Raw genomic sequence first — 18,580 nt, 5'->3', positions numbered from 1 at the left:
AGGGGTTCAATTCCGATGGAGCCATGGTGTGGAAAAGAGGGTCGTTGCAGATGTTCATCGAGAATGCTTGCGGAAGTCACGAGATGAATTCTTCTTCCCTCTCGACCGATGAGGTTCACAGGATTTCGTTGCCTCTTCCTAATACGAGCTATTTCAGAGATGGGCAGATACACACACGAGGTACGGAATTTGAAAATTTCCCATTTTGACAGTGATTTCTCCAGCTTCTGTGTCTTTTTAATTTCCATCTTTGTGAGAAACAGTGATCAATATATAACCCTCTTCATGTTTTTGCGTTCTGAATGTAGGAAGAGTTTCAGCTTTCCCATTATATGGACATGAGAAGAAGAATAAGAAGAAGGAATCTGCATTTTGGCAGGGTTAGAGCCCTGTCTCGTTCTCTTGCTTGAGATTTATGTCCTTTCATATGTTTGATCTGTTCTGATGTTGACGAAGATGCATGATTGGTGTTTCATTCTTCTTATTAATATCAGTTCGTCTGTTGAATTTCCTCTTCCTTTTGCTATGCTTAGATTCCCTTTTTTTCTAATAAGGTGTTTTGGGTATTGACAGACAGCTGAAAGAGGCTCTTTTTTCTTAGTGACTCTTGCTACTGATGATATTGTGGGCAGAGTAGCAGAAGATGCAAATGTTGAACCGTGCCGACGTTTTAGGGTTTAGGGTTTAGGTTTGAAGCTGATTCAAATGGGGATGGAGAGAGGAATGGCAAGCTTATGTGGAAGAGAACCATTCCTTACCGAAGAATATGATTCTTCATTGATGTAAGGTCCAATGAAAGATTCTTCCTTTCAGCTTAACCACTAAAGATTTGCAACATAACAATGTTCTATATATTGTCTTTTGACGGAGGAAGAATCAGATTTACAGTCCGAAGAAAAAGGAGTGCAAACAGACGCTTTGCTGATGTTCTGCAGAACCTTTTCCTGGGAGTTTACTTGGAAAAAGATACGTATGTGTCTTTCAGTGATTTGAGATATCGTTTTCTTGGAAATTATATACGTTTCTTGACATGCAAGTCTCGAGGCAAAAGCCTCCTCCTTTTCGATCATTTAGCCTCTGCAAATTGGTCATTTGACGTTTCAGTGCGGATGTGTGTAACCCCCAAAAAAAGGGAATATTCTTTCATTTGCATCCAAAATCTTTTTTTGCTAGGGGGGGTGTGTGTATATATATATATATATGAAATCTTTAGGGTTCTTTGTTCTTAACTGAATTCGCAGTGAGAGCCCACAGTTCCCTCATTTCTCTTTGCTCCGCGCTTCCTTCTTGAAGAATTCTCTCTTCGTCTCGCTTGTTTGTATAGGTTCTCGTTCGACATCTGCGGAACAGGTCATGGAATTGTTGCTTCCGCCACAAGAAATCTCAATTCCGCTGTTTCTCTGAAAGTTTTTTTTTTTTTGGTTTGGAGAGATGCTGAAACTTGCTCGACTCTATTCCCTGGTTTTCCTGGCCGACATCGACTTAGGTTTTCTTGAATTTCCGGGTGAATGGATGCTCACTTACGTGTCCTCTGATGAACAGGAAACTCCGACACGAGTCCTGGAATCGTGCTTTATAGAATCCCTAAAGTTGAAGATTCCGGAATCGGCACGAGACGATTTCCTAATTCAGACATACGATGTAGACGACGGAAATGCCACGCGTTTCGCTCTCAGATTCGCCGATCTTCTGCACATCGATGTCCGGACCAAGACCGGTAAAGATTTCAGATTCGATATCGAACAAGAAAGGGACGCTTCGGTCGTAAAGAAACAGAGACCTACATTTGACGATCTTGAAGACATACAAGTTCTCGACGAGGAGAGGATCGATGATCCACGAAAGCGTAGTATCGGAGAAGCCTGTGTCCATCACAGTGCTGTGTTACACTTGTTGATCAAGAAACAGGTGAGTATACATTCCGAAGCTGTGAACAGTGTACTTGAATGGTCTGCTGTTGCTCCAAACGCTGTTTGTAACGTAAGGTTGGAGCCAATTATCTTTCGACCCACTTTTGGATTAGCTTTAGAGATTGAGGATATGATAATGTCGACACGTGACGGATTGACGAGCAGAAACCGCCCAACGAGGGCTGAAAACTGTTCAGCTGGTGTCTATTTCATGCCAGATTCGTCTGGTGAGAGATTTGTGTCTGTTTTCAAACCAACCGATGAAGAATCGTGCGCTCCGAACAACCCTTTTGAGAAAATTGCAATGCCTTCTGGAAGCGGAATTCCGCCTGAAGCAGGAGCGATGAGGGAAGTCGCAGCTTACCTATTGGATCATCCGAGAAGCGGCCATCGCTCTGTTTGTTCCGACTTGATTGGATTCGCTGGAGTTCCTCCAACTGCTATGGTCGAATGCTTCCACGATGGGTTCAATTCCGATGGAGCCATGGTGTGGAAAAGAGGGTCGTTGCAGATGTTCATCGAGAATGCTTGCGGAAGTCACGAGATGAATTCTTCTTCCCTCTCGACCGATGAGGTTCACAGGATTTCGTTGCTTGACATAAGATTTGCAAACTTAGATAGACATGAGGGTAACATGCTAGCGAGGCAAAAGATGAACGGTGAGGTCCATCTCATTCCAATCGATCACGAGGTTTGCTTCACCGATTCTGTAAGCATTCCATGAAAGGTTTCCATAGAGCCCCGATGACCATTCATGATGAGAACCATTTAGATGATTTTTTTTTCTTCTTATCTTTTGCTGTTATTGTTCTCTCAGGCGTCCGAAGAATGCCTTTTCGATTGGACATACTGGCCGCAAGCTAAGGAGCCATACGCATCAGAGATTGAGGAGTACGTGAAAAATCTGGACGCCGACCAAGATATCGATTACCTCAAGTCTTACGGATGGGATATGGGACAGGAATTCGCGAAGACGTTCAGGATCTGCACAATGCTTCTGAAGAAAGGAGTGGAAAAGGGGCTCACGGCTTTCGAAATCGGAAACTTGATGATGAATCCTGACCCATCCTCTGAAGAGGATTCTCTGGCTGAGATGGTTCTTGAAGCTGAATGTCTTACCCAACAGGAAGAGGCCGAAGATGAGTTCTTCCAGAATCTTTCTTTCCTCATGGATTTTCATCTTTCTCAAATAGCGGCGCGTAAACTCCTTGGACGAGGCTGACTGGAAGTTGTCTTTGTGTTTTTGAACTTGTTGGCTTTTAGTTTTGGTTGTGTAAAGATTTGAATCAGGTCCTTAAAAGAGCCGCAGTTCTCAATGTGTGTTTGTTCATTTTGAAGTGGAGAATATATTCAACACGTGTCTCCACGGAGAAGTATTCATACCCTCTGGTGGTGGTTGTGTTCCTTTCGCCGTCCAAAAAACGACAGTTTGGAGTTAACTGACTGAGACAAAACGACACGCAGTTTAATATCGGCTGAAAGGAAATTAAAAGAGGCCAACCCATTAAAATAAATAAATGAGCCTGAACGATATTATTGGCCCATGTGATGTTGTCACGCGCTCGCTACGGATATCCCCACGCGCACTAGTTGCGCTGAATTTGCTTTTTCGAAAGAAAAAAAAAACATGCTCGATAATCTTCAGAGGGGACTTGCTTTATTAAACCCCCGAGGCTTTTTGCACATTCTTCCCTATCTCTCTTCGCTGAAGTGTTTTGTTCGTTTTCATTTGATAAATCATGTTCTCACAGTGCCTGGAATTTCAGAAAACTGTCAAATTATTCCATATTTACAGCTTCAGACCAAGAAAAAGGGGGTACCCGTACCCATATGCTTTAAAATTCATCAAACAGACCCACGGATTATGAAGCAGAGAGGTTATGGGAAATGCAGTTTCCGGATTCCGGGTTCTGCTGTTCTTTCCATATCCGACCAGTTACACGTAGCTTCAGCTCTTTCCGATCTCCGCCTGAGAAGAAGAGAGCCATGTTCCTGTATATGATGAGGCCGTCATGGCTATCTCTCACTTTCTTATAGCTGTCTCTTATACTTCTCGGCGTCCCTTCCCATGTGAGTTTCCGTCCATATCCTCCGACCTCCAGGCTGTAGCTGTAGCTTCGGGCCTCTGTCTCGTCGCCCATGAACCGAAGAAACGCCATATAAACTGGCGCCATCCCGAGCTGGAAGGCCTCGAAATGCAGGCAGAAGTAGTGACCAAAACAGTTAAAGACCTGATACCCAGTAAAATAGCGTGATTAAGCAATCAGGTCAGATTGATGTAAACGTCCAGCAATGACAAGAAGATCCCGACATTCTGTAACAAAGAGGATTTAACCGTCATTTGTGGCCCAGGTTGAAGTATTTTTCCAGTTCAAATGGTCAGCTCATAAAAGTCCAGGCTTTTTAAACCATTTCCCAAGTGGTTGATGCAGCAATAGCGTCTAAAAGCCAGTGTACAAACTTACAGTTAGCATCCATGTAGCATTCTCCACTTCACGGGGATTTGGTTTTACATAACGATGGTTGAACGAGCACCCGGAATGCATATCCACTTTGTGTTCATCTCTAAGGTGAGAAACGAGGTAAGGGATATCACCTGTGGCAGAACACTCTGATCCTGCATACGGACAACTGTAAGGCCTGAAGCTACACAAAGCCTCGTGTTTGAGTTTGCTGTAATAATGGAAGATCTCTGAGCACCCTAATGGCATGTATTTGCATGGAAATTCAAGTGATTCGGCTACTTTCTCCAAAGCCAGACACCTAATATCACCAAGTTCTTGTCTACAAGTCGGGCACTGATTGTGCACCCTAGCTTTACAGTTTGAACAGAGCGTATGACCATTATGGCACTGCACAATAAACAAGAAAAGGATCAGTCAGAGATCTTGATTTGTATATCCTCGCAGAGATTATTACCCCAATAAATCACAAAAGGTAATCTAACATCCACAGCAAATAACTGGCTCGACCAGCCCTAATTTCTTCCATCCTTTTAGAAACCATCAAAGCTCTGGAAGAACAGATACTTGGCAACACGCATGTATTTCTTAAACCGAATACGGATACAAGATACTCTAAGCTCACATCAAGTTCAGTCAAAATCAAATATTTACAACAAAACAATTCCCTGAAAAAAAAAAATAGGAAGGACCATCGGTGCCAAAGTCATCCGAAGTATCAATCATACTGAGTCATCCATATCCATACTTTCTATCTAAAAGTTCCGAATTGAATCCGTAGTTTATGCAGACGATTCGCCGACCCATGTACAAAAAAAAAGACAGAGAGATCGAACAAACCTGGTGGATTGGAGGGTACATGGAATTAGTACAAACAGGACATTCGAGAAGTTCATGGACTCTGGTCGTACTAGGAATACAGCAGCCGTCGTCGCCGCCGCCGCCGCCGGTGTGAATCTTCGTAGCCGGAGGGGGAAACTGACGGCTATTGTCGCGTCGATGGTGATGGACCTCTTCGTCGGCCTCGGTCACATCCAAGGATCGAGCGCATTCCATGCTCATTGAACCCCAAAAAACAATTGAACGAACCCGGAAGAACCCTAAATCAGGAGAATTTGGGGGAAATCCGATCAATAGGTGTGGAACCCTTTGAAATTTATGAATCAAATAAGCGATTAATGTAATAAAGTTGGGCCCTTGTCAAGTGGGCACCGCTTAGTCACGCGTGAAAGTCATCAAGTAATGACATTTCTAAGGTAATTTACCGGCAACTTTGACGATAAGCAGTGGAAAAGTGGGGTCAAAACCGTACGGACTTAAACTGTTTAACTGTTAATCGCTTTGGATGAACGAATTCTCTCGTGATTTATTTCAGTATATGAGCACGTTATTTTAAATAAATTTTTTAAAAATCCAAATTATTTTTTTAATAAATTAAAATTGAAGTACAGAGATTCAAATAATTTTTTCTTTTCTAAAAATATTAAAAATTATCTATAATTTGTATTAATTTATTGGTTTACAATCTAATTATATATATATAATTAATTTATTATCGTAATTTTTTTAGAAATGAGTTTGAAGTAGATAAATTAATAAATATAAAAGTCTTTTAGATACATTTATAAAATATAAATATTCTTAAAATTATGGAATTTAATATTGTGATTAAATAATTTTAGAAAATTTAGAATTTTTTTGGATTATTTCTTTTGATTTTAATAAAGCTCTGTAGCTATAATCAGAGTGTGGAAAAGGAAATAACTTTTAAAGGGTGAGTTAATGCCTTAATGGACCGACGGTGCACATGGGCTTGGGGGGAAAGGAAGGCGACCAAGGGCTCGGAATTGTTTAATCGTGGTCGAATCATTGTAACAACAAAAAAAACATTTAAATTTGATTAAGTAAACCATTGTTCGAAAACGGACAAGGCAGTCGAGTTTGAAATAAACTAGGATTAGTCCCTCTATCTTCACGCTGGATCTTCTTATTTGTCCGATTTACAAGGGACCCGAATCCATGTTCTCCTACATAATTTTATCATGTGCAGATCTGTATTCAATATATTAGAATATATATATATTCAATTTAACCTCAAGGTCGGTCCACATCGATATGCCAAAGGAAGGTTATTTTATACATAACGCATTGGAATCTCGGACAGCATATACATACATACATACATACATACTTGTGTGTTTTCTTTGCATGTCACACTCTAAATTGAATTCTTTTGTTTATTCATAATTTATGTTGAATCATATTTGTGCAACGCCGAGAGTCTTAAAGTTTGAAGAGACAATCAGATTAATGAAACCATTCGAACCAAAATGGGTTATATACTTTGGGGCATAAGATAACTAACAATTGGAGGTTAAGACAATGCTCTTTCTGAACGAACCATAAAACAAAATATATATTGGAGATGATTCGACCGACAACGCGTGATGAAAAATATCATCAAAAGTAGCAAATCTACCGCTCAAAGATTTCACTTGTCTGATCGGTTTTCACAAACATAAGTTAAAAAAAAAAACACCCCAAAAGTAGCAAATAAAAGGACGGTACATCGTCCGTACCAGGTCGTGAGAAAAGACCGGGTCGAGTCGGGTTAGGGCTCGGGCTCACGCGCATCCTCGTGGAGCGAACCCGACCCGGGAACCCACCAAGTCGTAGACGACCCGGAAGCCCTGTTGCTGGATATTCCCGATGATGGAGAGACCGCTCGTTGTTCCCGCGAAGGCGAAGCAGAATTTGCCGTTGGTGTCCACCGGAATCAGGTAGTTCGTCGCCGGAAGTGACACGTCAGCTCCCCGGAAGTGGAGAACCACCGTGGGGACCTTGATCTCGTTCAAACCGGACAGATCGAAACACGTGTCGAACAGCGAGAAGTTCGGTGCCCGTCTCAGGTTCTTGGCTCCGACCCGGAACGCGTCCCTCATGGAGATGTAAGCGGGTCGGATCAACCGGGTCACCGACGTGCCCGAGTCCAGTATGACACCGCCGTTGCCAGTTTGGTCGAGCTTGAACAGAGACGCGGACACGCCGGGGACGCGTGTCCCTCCCACGCTGATTCCCAGGAGCTCCACGTAGTAGAACGTGTCGAGCTTTGGGTTCAACAGCAACGGTGTGAACCTGGCGGCGCGTGAGACGGCACTCTCGCCGAACACGATGGACGACGGCTTGGACGTCGCTGACCGGTCGACCAAGCAGTAGGAGAATTTGCGGTTGAACCGGCGGCCGGTTTGGGCGGGGAACGATAACCGGCCCCGGCCGAGGCCAAGCAAACCGGCAGCGCCGACGAATAGGCCCTCATTGTCGTGGCCGCATCCGAGAGCTACACCCTTCACGCGCGACCGCCGGAAAGTCAGTGTTTCGGTGGAGAAATCGCCGAAGGTGAAGGACCCATCACCGTAAGTGACCTGGTAGAGGCAAGTCTGGCGACGAGTGTTGCATCCCGGCGAGTCCAGACGACGGCAGAGCGGCGAGGAACAGGAGATTCCGGCGTAGGTTTTGGACTTTGACGGGTCGAAAATAGGGTCGGACTGAGAATAGCATCTCCGACAAGGAGCGCATTGGAGCCAGACGATGTCGCTGCCGGTGTCGAGGACCATGTAGAGGAACCTCGCCGGAGTCCCGACGCCGATGCGGGTGAAGTACTCTCCACTTCCCTGAGAGAGACCGGAGACCACCGAGCTGCTCCCCGCGGTCGCATTTCTCCGGCGGCTCCGGGCGGCGATTGATTCTACGCGCCGGGCATCGCGGTGGAGGCGGAGGTGGAAGAGTTCCTCCGGCGTCTTGTTGGCGGAGAGTGCGTCGATGTGGTGGAGCTGTAGGGTGAGAGAATCGTCGGCAGCGTCGGAGTCAGATCCAGTTTCGAACAGAGACTCGGATTCGAACGTGAGAGAAGGAGCTGGAGGGAGGGAATTCAGAATTAGGGTTTGGAAAGCGGTATAGAGAAGGGAGAGAGAGAAAGAGGAAACAGAGGGAAAAGAGGAGAGCTTTTCCTTCCATTTTCTCGAGTTTTCTCGGAAAATGAGAGTGGGGAGAGGCAGAAGGAGAGTGTATAAATAATTGCACGTCTGAAGATAGCGTGGGAAAAAACAATCGCTTTTAAATTTATACAAATATCATACAACAAAAAATATGTATCATTTTCCGATTTTGTGGTTAAATGTCCGACGATGGTTTTTTTTCTATTATTGGGATTGTAGGTAAATTTGTAAATAATAATGTTAAGGGAGATATGTAAAATTTCTTTAATTTCCAATTTAATTAAGAGACCTAATTTGATTGTCGTAAATTAAATGCGCAATTATAAATCTGACATTTGGAGATGTGGAGGAAGACACTATATGTATGGCGTGGGGGCATGCTTAGATTGAATTAAATTAACTTAAAAACGTTTTTAATGATGGTGGTTAATTTCTGGAAACAGTGAAAACCCACCTCGTGGTTAATGGGTTGATGTAATGATGCATAACGATTTCATTTTCCCCACGATTGATGCCACCATTTCCTCTAAGAGTAAATATACTAATGCTTGTGTATCGGAAAGGGAAAAAATACAAAAACAAAACAAAATATGTATATACGTGTGTCTTTTATAAACTTTAGGCTCTTAGTGCGAGAAAAAACATAGGAACTGGTATGTTTTTTTTTATAATTCGGAAGTTCACCGTGTTGTCTCCATTATATCTCCCAAAAGACCGGAAAAGCTCAAGTGAATGTTTCTGGGATTCCCACGTTTGAATTTGAATCCAGTGTGAAAGCATGTTTTGCATGTTCTCTCCTCACTCCACCACTTAAATTTGGGTTTGAACTCAAGGTGAGAGTATACTTTGCATGTTCTCTCTCACTAGACCACCCAAACTTGGGTAGGAACTGGCATATTTACGTCAATGAATAATGTAAACAATAGAAATGGGTAGAATTAAGCGAAAAAGAACATGACCAATATTTTGATGGTGTGTGCATGTTGTCTACGTGTACGTGTCTGTGCTGTGATTTAATATATATTTTTTTTTAAATTTTAATACAATGGCACATGAACCATGCGCTTGAGATTCATGCACCTTCATCCCGATCGATCTTTGTTGATATCGTCAATCTTTCAACCCTTTTCATTCCTCCCCCACAAGATTTGTGCATTAACCCACAACCCCAGATTGGATCTTTTCGTATCCAATCTTGGATATTAGAAAAAATAATAAAAATAAAATAAAATCTAATAGTATTTGATCAGTGTTCTTGAGATGATCCTTCGAGGTATTTCACTCTGAATTTTAAAATATATATATATATAACAAGAAAGAGGGTGAAGGAAATTAAATGCTTGAAGAGGCAGTAATATTGGAATCTGTGAGGCCCAATTAAATGGTGAGAGTTGAGACCATTCCCTACATTACATGCTGTTAAAGAATGTGAACATATTAATGGCAGTGAGCAATTGCTTTCACAGTTGAAGCATTGATTTCTCCATCAAACCCTTTTTTTTTCGAAATTGTACTAATCATAAAAGAAATGAACAGAACAAATCTATTAAAGTCTCAAATGAAAAGAACAAAAAGGGCATATTGGGATGAGGGTTTTGGCACAAATACAACAGGCGGCAGAGAGAGAGAGAGCACTTTTACGTGTGGCTCAGCTTTAAGAGTGGTCGTGACATATACACAAAGTAGATTCCAATTCCGACATCATAATCAAATAAATGTTGCTGGCTTCTCTTAACTAAACATCTATATATCTGACCACCATATTTTTTTCAACAAAAAAAAAAACTTTTTTCTTGATGGAAATTTCGTAAACATGGTGGATTATGTCGTGTTTGAACCCAATACAGAAAACCAGGAAAAGAGAGAAGAAACTTCTTGTAACTCAATGTAATGGGTGCAAGAAAAGGCTTGAAAGCATGTGATAAAAAAGACCAAAACCCCAAGAATTTTCTTTTATTGGAGACCCTTCTCCAAAACAGGAAAAAAAAAAGAAATTGAAGAAGACAAAAGTCAGAAGAATATGAAGGATACAACATGTAGAAGCAAAGAGAAATTAAAAGAAACAATGCCCTTCTAAATCTAAGGTTCTCTTCACGGGTAAGTAAAATATCACTCCCCACTTTCTGCATCACACCTCAAACAGCACCAACGACAGATCACATCCCAACTCAGCTTGTGCTTTCCATGGTGTATGTGTGAATATAATTGGCCAATGTTCAATGCACAGAATTGAAGTCAAACCAGAGTGAACCACTTAGGAAACAATCCACTGAACACGCTTGTTAGACTTACTGTTATGCAAAAGTTTCCTCATTACTTAGAGAGGGCACCAGTTAAAAGTTCAAAAAATCTTGAAATAAGCTCTGAGGAGAGGAAACTAACCTCTATGGAACATGGGTAAAGGCCAAACCGCTTTGAGTTAAATAGCAGAGATGCTTCACTCGCCTCTAGACCAGGACCCGCTTTTTCCACCAGTTTTACGGTCGAGCCTGACGTCTGTAATACGAATGTCTTTTGAAGCAGCCTTGCACATGTCATACACAGTCAAGCCAGCAACTGATACGGCAGTCAGAGCTTCCATCTCAACCCCGGTTTTTCCAGTGCATGAAGCTTCACCTTGAATGTCTACACTAAAATCCTCGGGATTCAGCCTCAGGTCTACACGAACGTGTGTGATGGTGATATTATGGCACAACGGGATTAAGCTGCTAGTTTGTTTCGCACCATTGATGCCTGATATTTTCGCCACACCAAGAACATCTCCTTTCCCCATCTGATTGGCTAAGACCAGATCAAACACCTTTTTCCCAAGAATGACCTTACAGCTAGCCAATGCAATTCTCTTAGTGTTTTCCTTGGACGAAACATCCACCATCTGAGCTTCTCCCGAGGTTCCAACATGTGTTAGCCCAGACATAACACCTGCTGGTTCTTGAGTTTGGGAGTTGTTTGCCTTCAAATTGGTGGACTCCACAGATTGATGTCTCGATTCATGGTCAACCGTAATCTTGCTCGCAGAACCGACAAACCCATTTGAAGGGGGTTCTCCAAATATTGACTCCATTTCCTGAAAACACCAGTGCTGAACTGACATCAGAAAAGATGTTGGATAATCAAAAGCGGTAATCTCAAATTCTCAGCATTCGTCACATCACATGTCATTTGGAGGTAATCTCAACTCGTAGTCAAGGTATTTTGTAGCGCTCAGCATCATCTTCTCTGTTTTGCAGCCATACTAATCATTGTAGACAACAAATCTTAACCCAAGCTAAAACCCTAATCGCCCAACTCACCTCAGAATCGAAACCTAATCGAAACCAATCACCTAGACATACGACTCCAACAACCCAGAGGAGAGACAACAGAAGAAGAAGCACCTTATTGAGCTCTTCAATAGCGGAAGATAAGCGATGGCAGCTTCTGCAGCCGGGAGCCCTTCCTAAACGAGAAACACCAGACGACAAGCGACGGAGGAACATGGCGGAGCGAGAAGTCGAGACGAAGCAGCAAAGAGCTGCGAGAATTGGCAGAACTCAAGAGACAGAGCCTCAATCCGTTCGATATCGATCGGCAACAACTCCGGTTCCTTCCCACGGCGTGAATCGTCGTCACATTGCTCATAGAGAAAGCATCCTCCAACATTTCTGCAAGGTTTATATGATTCTCAGTCTCGGCTCGTTCGGGCTTCCCCGCTCATTGGCCCGCGAAACAACTCGAGCCTTTTGGATGGTTAGTAGTTTTTCCATGCCTGAGGACCCAATAATGGCCCATACTAGTGGGCCTGGACAAAATATTTGGGCTTTACATGCTAATGCCTTGAGAGGCATGCCCATTAAGAGGACCCTCATCTGATCTATGATTACGGTAGAATATAGTGAAATCATGCATTAGAGAAGGACTACTCCCCTGCTATGTGCTTTGTTTTCATATATGGTCATTTTTTATCTCAATATATGTTACTAAGAAGTAAGAAATAATAAAATGTTATTTTTATGGTAAAAATGGATTAGGAAATGTTTTTTCGAGAGAAAATCTCAGCGGTTCCATGGTCTAGGGGTTAGGACATTGGACTCTGAATCCAATAGCCCGAGTTCAAATCTCGGTGGGACCTTCCTTTTTCTCTCCCCCAAAAAGTTCAGTTTTTTTTTTGTAACACGGTGAGATATGATATGAACCCTAAACATCAGAAACTCAATCTCTTTTAGTGCTTATCCTTTGATTGGCTAACACCAGATCAGAAACTCGTCGGTTGTTTCTCGGGGAACTATGGAAGCCGAAACTGTACGAAAAATCGAGGAAACAGTGAGGGATGTACTCAAAGAAGCCGACATGGACGAGATGACCGAGTTCAAGCTCAGAGTCGCCGTTTCGTCTCGACTCGGTCTGGACCTCTCGGGAATGGAGCAGAAGAAGCTAATCAGCAACGTACTGGATTCCTTCCTGCTCTCTACCCCCGAAAATGAATCTCCGGTGACGGAGACGGCCGCGGTGAAGAGGGAGGTTGGTGCCGGTGAAGATGAGCGCACTATCTGTAAGGTTGCAAGATGAGTTCTAATCCTGTTTCTGTATCTGAAAATTCGAAATTTGATCTCTTTATCTGGGTTTGATTTTGCACTGGATTTTTTTGAGTAGTTAGTGATCATAGGAGAAACGTAAAGATTCGATTGCTTCTCAACGTAGACTTTTGTTGGATTATTGATGTTTTTTCTGGAAATTCGTTTCTATGGAACTAGTTGTCGGAGAACAGGAATGCTGTGGTGCGCCGTTATAGAGGCAGAGCTTTTCTATCGATGGGGGAGCACTCAGTGGGAAACAGAAAACAGCATCCTGCATTTAGAGGTAAATTCTTCACGCTTTTGGCTTTGTTCTCTTCCTTTTTTTTAGGATTGCTGGAAAAAAAAAAGTTCTTCACAGTTCCTGTTCTTAGGCTTTATGTTCAGCCATGCCGCTCTAGTTCTGTTTATTAGAGGAGTGTGTGAGTTTCCTTTTAGTGCCACTTTCTGCCTTTTCTGGCATCTGCTACTGCCTTTGGGTCTAAAGTTGAATCAAATCTTGTGGTATGTGTTCTGCATTATTCGACTTTTCTGTGAATCTGCTGCTTGGAGTGTTTTTTCTCCCTCGTATTTCTAGTTTTCCTAGGAAGTTCTATGATCAATCCTAACAACCCTTTCCTCTGCCATTAACCTAGTTGATTTCTCATTTCATTTTGTCGTGTATGTACGATAATGTTCTATTCGTGCTGTGATGCATATGCTGAAAGCTTTCGTGGCTGGCTTTTCTGTCACAGGAGTGAATTTGTCAACGGACGAGTGGTCAGCCATCAAGACGAATATCCCTGCAATAGAGGAAGCTATTAAGAAGTTACAGTCAAGATCATCAAGGTAAGGTTGTGACCTTTTAACCGAGTGTATAAGATTCATATTCTGAATGTGGTATTCTTGTGTCCAATTATTGTTACATTTTGTTCATGTTGTTGGGCATTGCTGTCTTGTGTTTAGTTATCTCATAGGATTTTTGTTACCGGTCAAAACGCTAGCATAACGTCTCCTGTTCAATTGACATTACGCAGATCTCAATCTACCCAAAATGGAGATGCATCCGGTGCAGTGGATGACACTTCTCATCAATTTTTTCATGTCGAGACTTCACGTTTTGATGGGAAGAATTACCTTTGCTGGGTGTCGCAGATGGAAATATTTTTGAAGCAATTGAATCTGGCTTATGTTCTCACTGAACCTTGTCCGAGTAGCTCTTCAGCTCCTCAAACCAACCCTAATGAAACAACTCGCTCTAAAGCTGCAAAACAAAACTGGATAAGAGATGACTACTTTTGCCACCATCACTTGTTGAACTCCTTGTCTGATCATCTTTATCATCAGTACTCGAAGAAGAACTTCAAAAGTGCCAAAGAATTGTGGGATGAGTTAAAGTGGGTCTACCAGATTGAAGAATCCAGCTCAAGGTCTCATGTCAGAAAGTACATGGAGTTCAAAATTGTTGAAGAGAGGCCGATTCTCGAACAAGTCCAAGACTTTAATAAGATTGCAGATAACATAATCAGTGCTGGCATGTTTCTCGATGAGAATTTTCACTTAAGCGCCATCATTTCCAAGTTCCCACCTTCTTGGAAAGGGTTCTGCATCAAGTTGATGCAGGAGGAGTTCTTACCGGTCTGGATGTTGATGGAACATGTAAAAGCCGAGGAAGAGTTTCGAAGATATGGAACAAGGAAGGACATGACTAGAATCATGACAAACTTTCACATGGAGAGGAGAATGAGTACGGGAACAAGACAGAGAGGAACGCAGAACCTTGGTTGGAAGAGGAAAGGAGCTGAGAGACAAGCAAGACCTATCATGGTCTGTAACAACTGTGGCAAGAAGGGACATCCCACAAAGGATTGCTGGGCTAAGAAATCAGACAAGCGAGGTTCTGCAAAGCCGAACGAGGATGCATCAGCTGCCTCACCTGTGTTGTCAGGCGCCATGGCCAACAATGTGGAGGTAACTAATTGGCACACAGAGGGAGAAAATGTCATGAATCTCCAGAGTAAAGAACGTAGGTCCTAAGTAACAGATTTTTTCAAGAGGGTCATCAAAAAGGGCCATGCTTTATGAAAGCTGATGAAGTCTGAACTCGGAAGAAACCCCTTCAATGAGGCAAAAACTGATAACACTTTCGGTTTTGCATGCTATGTGGCCACCTTCATATATGCAGAATCTTGATTAGTAGAGTTTGAGTCATGTTAGAGTTGTTACTGTTTTGTTCGAGTGTAACATTTCACTCCACTCAACTGTACAAAACCATGGAGGTCAAGAACATTTTTTTTTGCCCTGGACTCTAGTTAGAGTACTGAACAAACAAGAGAGGAGATTCTGACTAATGTAAATAGCAACTCAATGTATGAACTATGAAGATGTCTACTTTGTCAATTACGTCTATTTCTGTTGAGTGGATGGATCCTTACAGGTATCTATAACCCAAAAAGCCCCTGAACAAAACCATTCGAGATCAGTTCTTCCTTCCATAGTTACTAATACTCCGGCTATCTACCTGATGATGATGATCTCATCTGTAAAGAAGTGGGCGGCTCTCGGGAGAAGGCCGCGATCAACTTCTCTTTCGTCAACTCTCCCGACTTGATCACAAAGGTATGCAACAACATATCCTGAGCTACTTCGAGCTTTGAGTCGATAACCTTTGCTTGGCTTTCTTCTAACGCGTTCAGGACTCCAGACGCGGGATGAGAATCCAGAGGGCAGTTCACTCTCACTGTTACATCCTCCCCTGAGGCTTGAACATTTATCTCGGGTTCTCGGCTGATTGGGGGATTCGAACTGTACCCTAATCTCTCACGCTCGGCTTCCATGGCCATGAGCTTGGCATGGAGCTCATTGATATAAGACACTGCATCACCCAACAAAGAGGCTTTGTCCATTTTGGTTATATTGGGCACAACAGCTCTTAACGCATAGAACCGCTGGTTCAGCTTTTCACGCCGTTGTCTCTCAGCTTCTACATGGTTAAGCGCCTCTACTCTGCCGTTTGCTGGCTTCCTTCCCCGTTTTCTTGGCCTGCCCCCTTCATCGCCTGTGTCCAGCCACTCTGATCCTTCTCCATCTGCATCTGCGTTATCACATGCCCTTGAACTTGCACCAGAGAAATCAATCTGCATTTGGGCTGGTCTCTGTGGCTGCAATGGCACAAACCGGAAATCATCTCCACTTGCAAGGTCTTTGGTATTGGTCGTCGTTGTTGCTGTGGTTGTGGTAGTTGATATGGCTCGAGAACCGAAAATCTCAGTTCGTGCCCATGTTGGACTTCGGACACTGTTGGTGGGCGGGTTTGAAAACATAAGCCTGCCTTCATTTGGATAAGCTTCCAATGTCCTAGGAACTCTGTCATCTGTCTTTCTGATCATAAGTTTCTCCCTGAAATGCCTATGTTGGTCGTGATTATGGTGATGAAGGAGATTCAAGTTATGCAAATCCTTCCCAAAACGTTTCGGAGCCCCTACTACTTTCTCCTGAACACCGAGACTCGAAATCCCAAACCCCGCCAATCTGTTCTCGTGTTTCTTCTCGGGCACGACAGGAGAACCAGTCACCACTGGCTTCACCACCCTCTCGGATGTCAAGTTACTCGAAAACAACGACCTTATGGACTGCATTGATTCCTGGTTTTCTGGTAAAGATCTCATCAAACCAAGCTCAACAACACCAGCATCAGTTGGAACCAACACAACTGTCTGAATTCCTGCAGATTTGGCGAGAAAGGACCTCACGCAGTAATCAGAACCTGATTTCAACACATCAGATAACCAGACGGACTTCTGTGAGGCAAAACACTTCCCTGGACCACCTTCTCCACGAGGGAAGGAGAAGTACATCGATGCCAGAAAGAACATCTCCGTATCTGTAACCCTGTCTAACCCATATGCGTAATTTTCCTTCTCTGATCCGCCAAAAAAGGTGTGCAGCTTCTGCAATACCCTCTTACGGATTTTCTGCTGCGTCTCCTCTTCGCGCCCTATGCTGAGAATTCTGATTATCTCAGACTCTTCTCCTTCCTTTGGCTCTCTACACGAGCCGTCGCCCCAACAGAGAACTGAATCTCCAGTCTTTGACCTCGAAATCTGCCAGAAGATGGCGTAGTTCCACGAGAAGTTAGAAGCGTTGGGTCTCTCGACGAGATCAGAGAGCTTGTTCTGCAGAATCTCATCGCTTTCCATCGTCATCAACATCGAGTAATTCTCATTCGATACGGAATTCGAAAGCAAATAATCCAAAGCACGTTTCCCCAGTAACGAACCAACAATATCCTTATCATCCTCGTTCCAGACTACGCCGCCGATATTCATCTCTGGTGATTTCAAATCTGTAAAAAGAAAAACCCGAAAGCAACAAACCAAAAGAGCGGAACTTTCACAAAATCCAGATCGCCGGAGATCTAATGCTGGTCAAAATCTAGGGTTTACAGCTGACCCAGATGCAAAAAGATCCGGCGGGGCTTCACAAGATTGCATGGAACCTACGATCCCAGATCTCACCTGTATGGTAATAACCGAGGTGAGAACCCAGAAGATGATACACAAATCGACAGAAGATAAGGAAGAAAAAGAAAAATATCTGAAGATCTAATACACACCAGTAATCAGTAGCCGATTCAAATTTCCGAAACACCAGGAAATCGCAACATGACTCGATCCTTATACATGGGAGAATCAACCTGCCCAGAACCCGAAATGAAATCACCAAACTTCCCCGAAATCCCCGAGCAACCGAAGCAAGTGGAAAAACGAGAGAAGAGAAAAAGGGGGAAAAAGAGAAGAGTTGATTTTTAAGTTTTCCTCGCCTTCTATCTCCGTATCCAATTGAACCGAAAAGCAAGGAAGAGAGAGAAAGTCTTAACTCATGTTCTTCGTGCTCTATTTATTAAATTAAAAAAAAAAACTTGCGTGAGTGGACCACGGTTACTTATTAACTATAGGGTAGGGCTAGAAAGTAACCAGCCCGGGTCGGAGCTTATCAGGAGATGGATAGGATTTGGAACTCGATTTCGACAAGATTTCTGTCTTGTCTCTCGAGTGTCTGCGACACGATATTACAATTTTAATTTGCACCCGTTTCCCTTTGAAATCCAAGTTTTGATGGAACGTGACGGAGAAATTATGTATAAGCTCACTCGAATTTTGATTAAATCGTTTGATAATATATTTTTGTCGAGTTTTATCCGTCGAAAATATAATATTGTGTATATATATATAAAGCTTACAAAAATATTGATTAAAGCATACAGATTTGAGTTATATTTGCTATCTATATAACAATATAATCATATTAGCTGAAGCCCACATACATATCTGGATTGTTTTATATAAAGAGAAACATGTATAAAAATGCATATAAAACTAATACAGCAGGTTACGGGTATTTTCCGACAACATTATACGCCATGGGAAACATGTACACAAAAGAAAAATATATGAATTATTGGGTCAAACCGTTGACCTTAAGCTATTAACTAACCAACATAAAGAGGCAATTTGAGAGAGAGCACGTGGTTGTAACGTGGGCCGATAGCTTCCCAATCCCACGTGGTGAGTCGGTTCAGTAATTAATTGAATTTATGAAATTCGTCGTATTTATATGTTCCATTGCATTATTATGATGGTCACTATTTTACAGATTATTTTTTTTTAATTTGGCTAACA

The 18,580-nt window shown here is 42.6% G+C and overlaps 6 protein-coding genes and 1 non-coding gene across 11 annotated transcripts; 3 read left to right on the top strand and 4 right to left on the bottom strand.

Annotated features, from left to right (window-relative positions):
• The first annotated feature begins 1,426 nt into the window (after positions 1-1,426).
• LOC104801371 (phosphatidylinositol 4-kinase gamma 4-like) lies at positions 1,427-3,258 on the top strand. 2 transcript variants are annotated; one of them, XM_010524615.1, is made up of 2 exons: positions 1,427-2,601; positions 2,728-3,258. In XM_010524615.1, the coding sequence occupies exons 1-2, from the start codon at positions 1,432-1,434 to the stop codon at positions 3,130-3,132; spliced, it is 1,575 nt and encodes a 524-aa protein (XP_010522917.1). In that variant the 5' UTR covers positions 1,427-1,431; the 3' UTR covers positions 3,133-3,258. The 2 variants fall into 2 exon arrangements, with proteins under 2 accessions (XP_010522917.1, XP_010522916.1); XM_010524614.1 differs by having other exon boundaries at positions 1,427-2,619.
• Positions 3,259-3,611: 353 nt separating this feature from the next.
• LOC104801370 (E3 ubiquitin-protein ligase SINAT5-like) lies at positions 3,612-5,563 on the bottom strand. Its single transcript, XM_010524613.1, has 3 exons — positions 5,213-5,563; positions 4,376-4,762; positions 3,612-4,141 (listed from the first exon to the last, which is right to left on the bottom strand). Exons 1-3 carry the CDS (start codon positions 5,432-5,434, stop codon positions 3,773-3,775), a joined length of 978 nt encoding a protein of 325 aa, XP_010522915.1. The 5' UTR covers positions 5,435-5,563; the 3' UTR covers positions 3,612-3,772.
• A 1,199-nt stretch (positions 5,564-6,762) lies between these two features.
• LOC104801369 (aspartyl protease family protein 2) lies at positions 6,763-8,460 on the bottom strand. Its single transcript, XM_019200955.1, is given in 2 exon segments — positions 6,763-8,326; positions 8,328-8,460. Coding segments are annotated over 2 exon segments (1,389 nt in total). The 5' UTR covers positions 8,387-8,460; the 3' UTR covers positions 6,763-6,996.
• Positions 8,461-10,226: 1,766 nt separating this feature from the next.
• LOC104801368 (cyclic pyranopterin monophosphate synthase accessory protein, mitochondrial) lies at positions 10,227-12,257 on the bottom strand. 3 transcript variants are annotated; one of them, XR_769877.2, is made up of 3 exons: positions 11,745-12,257; positions 10,750-11,434; positions 10,228-10,545 (listed from the first exon to the last, which is right to left on the bottom strand). XR_769877.2 is itself a non-coding variant. In XM_010524612.2 (2 exons), exons 1-2 carry the CDS (start codon positions 11,844-11,846, stop codon positions 10,805-10,807), a joined length of 732 nt encoding a protein of 243 aa, XP_010522914.1. In that variant the 5' UTR covers positions 11,847-12,256; the 3' UTR covers positions 10,227-10,804. The 3 variants fall into 3 exon arrangements, 1 of the variants encoding a protein (XP_010522914.1); XR_769876.2 differs by having other exon boundaries at positions 10,228-10,658; positions 11,745-12,255; XM_010524612.2 differs by having other exon boundaries at positions 10,227-11,434; positions 11,745-12,256.
• A 149-nt stretch (positions 12,258-12,406) lies between these two features.
• TRNAQ-CUG lies at positions 12,407-12,478 on the top strand. The gene has a single exon. It is a non-coding gene; the product is annotated as a tRNA-Gln (tRNA).
• On the top strand, positions 12,466-15,199 carry LOC104801367 (copia protein). 2 transcript variants are annotated; one of them, XM_010524609.2, is made up of 4 exons: positions 12,466-12,903; positions 13,101-13,206; positions 13,655-13,748; positions 13,937-15,199. In XM_010524609.2, exons 1-4 carry the CDS (start codon positions 12,634-12,636, stop codon positions 14,934-14,936), a joined length of 1,470 nt encoding a protein of 489 aa, XP_010522911.1. In that variant the 5' UTR covers positions 12,466-12,633; the 3' UTR covers positions 14,937-15,199. The 2 variants fall into 2 exon arrangements, with proteins under 2 accessions (XP_010522911.1, XP_010522912.1); XM_010524610.2 differs by having other exon boundaries at positions 12,818-12,898.
• A 48-nt stretch (positions 15,200-15,247) lies between these two features.
• On the bottom strand, positions 15,248-17,771 carry LOC104801366 (transcription factor bHLH13). The gene is made up of 2 exons (XM_010524608.2): positions 17,515-17,771; positions 15,248-17,416 (listed from the first exon to the last, which is right to left on the bottom strand). Exon 2 carries the CDS (start codon positions 17,225-17,227, stop codon positions 15,413-15,415), a length of 1,815 nt encoding a protein of 604 aa, XP_010522910.1. The 5' UTR covers positions 17,228-17,416; positions 17,515-17,771; the 3' UTR covers positions 15,248-15,412.
• Positions 17,772-18,580: the final 809 nt, after the last annotated feature.

This window comes from Tarenaya hassleriana, unplaced genomic scaffold (assembly GCF_000463585.1).
Source record: "Tarenaya hassleriana unplaced genomic scaffold, ASM46358v1 Cleome7, whole genome shotgun sequence".
NCBI classification, from domain to species: Eukaryota; Viridiplantae; Streptophyta; class Magnoliopsida; order Brassicales; family Cleomaceae; genus Tarenaya; species Tarenaya hassleriana.
This window is presented reverse-complemented; position numbering and strand designations above follow the sequence as displayed.

Bases quoted from the DNA above. Each gene is read 5' to 3' on its own strand.
- LOC104801367 (XM_010524609.2), top strand. From the start codon at position 12,634: ATGGAAGCCGAAACTGTACGAAAAATCGAGGAAACAGTGAGGGATGTA. The intron at 12,904-13,100 runs GTTGCAAGATGA...CTATGGAACTAG, and splicing joins ATGAGCGCACTATCTGTAAG to TTGTCGGAGAACAGGAATGC. The intron at 13,207-13,654 runs GTAAATTCTTCA...TTTCTGTCACAG, and splicing joins ACAGCATCCTGCATTTAGAG to GAGTGAATTTGTCAACGGAC.
- LOC104801370 (XM_010524613.1), bottom strand. From the start codon at position 5,434: ATGAGCATGGAATGCGCTCGATCCTTGGATGTGACCGAGGCCGACGAA. The intron at 4,763-5,212 runs GTTTGTTCGATC...TTTATTGTGCAG, and splicing joins TGTACCCTCCAATCCACCAG to TGCCATAATGGTCATACGCT. The intron at 4,142-4,375 runs GTAAGTTTGTAC...ACTGGGTATCAG, and splicing joins ATGCTACATGGATGCTAACT to GTCTTTAACTGTTTTGGTCA.
- LOC104801371 (XM_010524614.1), top strand. From the start codon at position 1,432: ATGCTGAAACTTGCTCGACTCTATTCCCTGGTTTTCCTGGCCGACATC. The intron at 2,620-2,727 runs GTAAGCATTCCA...TTGTTCTCTCAG, and splicing joins AGGTTTGCTTCACCGATTCT to GCGTCCGAAGAATGCCTTTT.
- LOC104801366 (XM_010524608.2), bottom strand. From the start codon at position 17,227: ATGAATATCGGCGGCGTAGTCTGGAACGAGGATGATAAGGATATTGTT.
- LOC104801368 (XM_010524612.2), bottom strand. From the start codon at position 11,846: ATGTTCCTCCGTCGCTTGTCGTCTGGTGTTTCTCGTTTAGGAAGGGCT. The intron at 11,435-11,744 runs GTGCTTCTTCTT...TGGTGTTTTCAG, and splicing joins CTATTGAAGAGCTCAATAAG to GAAATGGAGTCAATATTTGG.